General features: G+C 35.7%; 1 protein-coding gene across 1 annotated transcript; it reads right to left on the reverse strand.

Moving 5' to 3' along the window:
- Positions 1-229: 229 nt before the first annotated feature.
- LOC142623196 (dof zinc finger protein DOF3.4) lies at positions 230-1,609 on the reverse strand. Its single transcript, XM_075796590.1, has one exon. The coding sequence runs from the start codon at positions 1,177-1,179 to the stop codon at positions 484-486; it is 696 nt and encodes a 231-aa protein (XP_075652705.1). The 5' UTR covers positions 1,180-1,609; the 3' UTR covers positions 230-483.
- Between the last annotated feature and the right edge of the window lie 4,277 nt (positions 1,610-5,886).

Here is a 5,886-nt window from a genome sequence, read left to right on the forward strand (position 1 = left end):
AATCCACTCCAAATCTCTGTGTTACAGATAGAAATTCACATCACAAATGCTTGCCAAGATTTTATGCTTAAACGATGTGGATCAGAAAGTGTATTATTTCTTAGTGAATTTCAAAACAGATCCAGAATTTTCATCATGTTTAGAAATTTCTTCACATTAGTTTTACTTTTTAGCACTGCCTCTCGAAAATGTTTAAGAAGAAATAATGATAGCTTTAGGCAAGATGCAATTTTTAAGTATGCTTAAGCAACTAACAACTATATGGCACATCTGAAACTAGTTAACAGAATTACATGGAGAAAGTCACTGAACATAAACAAAAACAACAAATAATACACAGCAAAGAGTCAAAAAAGTCTAGTTCTTTTTCTAAGTTTCATACCCCAATTTACTCTCAACACTAGCAAATAAAGCCCTAAACCACAGTTTCCATTCAAAAAAAGAAGGAAAATGTAAAAGAAAAAAGAAGAAGAAAAGAGCAGTTTATTTGAGACCATTTCCAGGGGTAGAAATTGCCAAATCAGGCCATGAAAAGCAATCTCCACCGACAAACCCAGACTCTCCATTCTCAAACTGCCACGTGTTCCCCATTCCTGTAGCACCAGCATTTCCTCCACCACCACCACCAGCAACACCGCCACCATCAGCGACACCTGGAAAAGGCCAGACCGCTCTCCCAAGCCCAAAGCCCATTTCTTCAAACCCTGTCCCAAGTCCAAGCCCAAACCCACCCAAAGCCAAGAACCCAGGTCCCTGAGTGTTCAACAGAGAAGTAAAAGTCCCACAAACATTCACATTTCCCTTATCAGACCCACCACCAAGACCAAACTGTACGGACGCGCCGTGGTTAGACCCAAGAGGGACCAAGACCGGGGTTGCAGACAATGGATCCTGAGAAGAAGTAGAGGACATGGTGTGAGAAGTGGTGCGAGAGCGCTTAGCGTTTTTGCGGGACCCACCGCCGACTGGGATGTCACGGAGGGTGCCACCGTGAGTCCAGTAGCGACGGCAGGACTTGCAGAAGTGGCGTGGCTGAGAGAAGTTGTAGTTGTTGTAGTAGCAGAACTTGGTGTTGGTGGAGTCACAGCGTGGACATGGAAGTTGCTCTTGCTCTGCTGGTGGAGCTCCCGAGTTTTGGGGCTTGTTTTGTCTGCGTTGCTCGCTTGAGTCCGAAGGCATTTGTTGGGTTTTTGGTTCTGAGTGTTGCAAAAAAGATTGAAACTTTTTTTTTTTTTGAAAGTATTGAGAGTTATAAGGGAGTGTGAATGGTGAAGCAGAAAAAGTAGAAGAAGAAGAAGAAGACTAGGAATGAAGTTAATTTTGGTGTCGTTGTGGAGTGGGTGAAGGGGGGGTTTTATTATGGAGAGAGAGTGTGAAGGAATATGAGAGTGTGCTGCAGCAAACAGAGACATAATTTGAGGCTTATATGAGCCAGAGTGAACAGCTTTTGCAGAGTTCTGTTAAGCACGACAATTTCAGTCGGCTCCAGAAGGTGGGGTTCAGTTTGGGTTGGCTACACTACACAGCTACGAGTGCGGCTTGTGTGTTCAACTTCAACCAAGCCTTTATTATTCCTCTCTATTCATTAATAGCTTTGTTTTTTTCTTACTCGTTTATTTTTTCATTCTTCTTTGTTTGGTATAATGGTAGGACAAGGAAAGCGATGTAGTATTAATTAAGTGGCAGCATCAATTAAATACAGTACCCTTTCTTATCATGCACAAATCAAATTATGGACCAGTAACTTGTGATATTAAAAAAAAAAAAATCCTGTTTTTATTTATTATTATTTTTCTTCTTCTACGCAGGATCTTTGAATTACTTGTTCAGTAAGACAATGTTTACGAAGAGATAGAGACGAATTGTATGCGGAATTCTATTTGGCTATTTGCAATAGGACAAGCATCATTGTACCCGTATAATTTTTCCAAGGTTTAATTTATACAGCTTTGAACAGTTTCTGTTTGTTTTTTTAATTAATGTTAGCATACCATAGCACACATCCTACTTGACACTATTTAGGCGGCAGTTTGCTACCTGCGAGCCATATATATATATATATAGCTTCTTTTTTCTTTTTTTTTTTGCTGGATAACACATGTAGCTTACAATTAACGCTTTTATTTTTTTTTTTTCATTCATTCCTTCGATTTATGTGAACGTAGCTTCCAATGTCTGCGGCTTTGCGCTACTGTGCTTCGGGATTTGATCTTTATAGGATAGAGGGGGAGCACCACATTCTAGAGTTATAGGCTTGTAAAATTTTTTCCTCTGTGCTCTGTAAAATTAGGAAAAGTCTATCAACGTATCATTTTTCACAATTTTTTACTATAATTATGACGTGATAGATTGGTGAAAAAAAGATGGTAAATTTATGTATAAGTGATAGTTATTTATAGTCTATCATGTTAGAATTGTGATAAAAAATTGTGAAATAATTTATAATTATAAAGTACTCATAAATTCTACTTGCATGAATAAAATGTGCTGGCGCAAATTTACAAGCAATGTCTTGTTGCTGTTTTTCTATAAAGTGCCAATTCTTTACGTGAAATGTTAAAAAATGAAATGGCTCAGAATTATTTTTAAAAATATTTTAAGAAAAAATTGATAAAATAATTAATCATAATTTTTTATATTTACATAATGTCAAAACTTTTTAAATGTAATTTATTAACACGACTATTTTTTATATATAATTTTACTAACATGTGTTCTTAAGACATATATTAATAAACCAATTTAAAAAACTTTTTATGAAAAAAGTGAAAAACTGATTAACTTATTTTACATTTTTTTTTTCATAAATAATTTTTTAAAATAGATAATTAATATATGCTCTAAAAACATACATTTTTCAAACTCATATATATATATATATATATATTTCATTTTCTTAAATATAAAAGGAAAAGTGCTCAGTCTTCCTCATTACACATTAGTGGCAAACAAAGGGTTTGAAAAGTTTGATTACAAAATACCCAATAGTCATACAAACATGAAAATTGAGTGAGGCAAAAGGCAATCATGTACGAGTACACAAAGCACATAATCCCATACATTGTAAATGATATCTATAATAAGAAGCAACATGTGGCTATAATAAATGGGTGAATCGAATCGGAGCCTTCAAAAATTGAAAAGAGATAGGCGGGGTAGTCAAAGTAGTAGAAGAGAGATTGATTTTTTGTTGGGGTTGGGAAGGTGGGTGGGGGTGTGGGACAGAACCGACAGAATCATGAATGTCGGGCAGCGTGGGGAGCAATTATTGGGTCTCGCCTCTGATTTCGGACGCGTCATGTCCGCATCAGATTCCTCCTCCGTACGCCTATCTATCACCGGATTTTGCGCTACACTGTACCCATTATCAAACAAAACTATATTTTGTGTGTGCCTTATTAAGCCCTACGTACCAACTTCCAAAATATCCCCGCCGTGTGATTGGACTAAAAGGGGACATCTGATCATCTTTTTGACGGTGATCGTTCAATGCATTGTGTAACGTACTTACAATATGTACCCACTTCCTAAGTAAGAAGTGTTCCCATATGTACCCTAATTCCCTGGCCATAAATTTTTTGATTCATTCCACATGGGTGTTTGATACAATTGTGTGAATAACAGTTTTTAGTGTTTAATTGTGTTATTTTTATTATTTAAATAATATAATATGTATTTTTATAATATTTTTTTACCTACACATATTATTACAATTCATAAATAACATTATTAAAACAACATTATTAAACGAGCTCTAAAATACGTATTTTCACAATACTTTTTAACCAATACATATTTCTACAACACTTAAATAATGACATTTCCAACCAAATGGGTAGTGATCTTCATTTATCTTGTTGATTGGTTTAGTGTCATTTGAATAAGGCAATTTGAAAATATGACATGGAAAAAAGGTATTTTTGCATTCATCTCTTGAGCAGTAGTAATAAATCACCATTTAAAGGGGAAAAAAACTAAAATTAAAAAGCAAATCAGACTCACCCTTAAACAATTTTGATTTGATCAACGTCAATTTTTTTCATATCCTTACGTCATTTTACTCATGGTCATGGACAATGCAACAACGTGTGCTCTCATGAGGTCATGGATTTACATCTGACATAGATCCTATACTAAGTTCACCTTCTTACTGGTTACTTGCTTATACTCCAATTTTGCCTCCACTAAAGGCTTACTATATCATAAGAGAATCTTTTAAGGTATATCCCACTTCATAAATTGCATGTGCTAAACAAACTTTTGTAAATTTTTTGATTCTCAAATGGCAGTTAGAGTGGGTTTTATCTTACCCTATGTTAAGGCCTTTGTTCACTCCGCTTGTTTCCCTTACTTGAAAAAATAAAAGGGAAATCCTTTAAGAGAGTCCTATGAATTTTATCACACAATGTTAAGAAGCGAGTTGAATGTTTACTTTATAAATGCCTAAACTACCTTAAAAGTTTAAGGTAGGTTTGGAGCTTAAGCTTACACGTACGAGGCCTTTGCTTACATGGATGTTTCGACATATTTGGGCATACACTATTGCATGTTAACTGAGATTTAAGTTCATCACAATTATTCTATCCAAAATATAGATTCATTTTTATCAGCCACCAGAACTATAAATTTTTTGAGATCACCATCTTATGAAATTAGTAATAAAGTGCAAATTTATCGTTACTAAGGAGCAAAAGATCCTAAAAGACTAATTCGCAACGTCAACCCAATATATTGGCTAACATGTGTGTTTTTTTAGAAAGTATTAGTGAACAAGTTGAGTAATAAATTGCACTATTATATTAAAATTGACATGTTAGCGTACAAGAATTTTAATCTGCTCCGCAAATCAGTCACAACCCATTCCACATGTGGGGACTAAAAGGACCTAAGTAAGTATTTGGGCCTTGAGCTTTGTTGATGGGCGCTAGTTTGTTTTAGACTAAAAGTCCCCTAGAACTGTAGGTCGGCCCATGAGTCGAGAGTCCGAGGATTCGTCCGAGGACGAATATCTCCTCGGACAGACCCACGATGACCCTAGGATTCACCCAAAAGATTAAGACAGAGTTCTGGAAAAACCGTTGGTTAAGAGGGGGATTTAAGCACCCTCCGGACGCAAAAGTGTGAGAGAAATATCTTAGAAAAATGCTGCTACCTTCATATTAAAGACCCTGCACCTACCTCCCTGGCCGCATTAATGGGGGAATGACCCCTGAATAGTAGAAGTCAGCCTTCTTGCTATCATTTAAAGACTTCCAGAGGGTGGTGGATGGGACAAGTTTCTAATATGGTGATTTGCGCTATACGTGGAGAAAGAGGGAAGAATAAGAAGTATTTAAGGAGGGAAGAAAGTAAAGAAAAAGGGGGGCGAGAAAAATATTAAAAACTGTAACCTTTGAAAGAAGAAAGAGAAATAATATATAAGTTGTTCTCGGCTTACGTCTGAGGAGGTTCATTTTGCCCTGTTTGTCTATTGTTTGCAAACATTGTAACATTCAAGCCTGTTCATCAAGCTTCGAGTACCACTAAACTAGATTGCGAACCCACACTCTACAAATTTAATTGTTTAAGGCTCATTGGACCTGAGCACACATGTGTTTTTTGGGTTCAGGTGCAATTGTGCACTTACACCACATAAATAATATTTTTATTCAAATCAACATTTTTTTTAAATTATTATTTTTTAGATGCAATAATATTTTTTCCTAAAAATATATAAGGTAAACAAAATCATTTAATATAAAACAAGCTCATTCAAATATACACGTATAAACTATAAACACACAACTTCTTTATGTGTGTGTGTGTGTGAGAGAGAGAGAGAGAGAGAGAGAGAGAGAGAGAGAGAGTGAGAGAGAGAGCCAATTGCAAAAATCATTTGGCATTTAC

The sequence above is a fragment of the Castanea sativa genome, chromosome 2, assembly GCF_040712315.1.
Source record: "Castanea sativa cultivar Marrone di Chiusa Pesio chromosome 2, ASM4071231v1".
NCBI classification, from domain to species: Eukaryota; Viridiplantae; Streptophyta; class Magnoliopsida; order Fagales; family Fagaceae; genus Castanea; species Castanea sativa.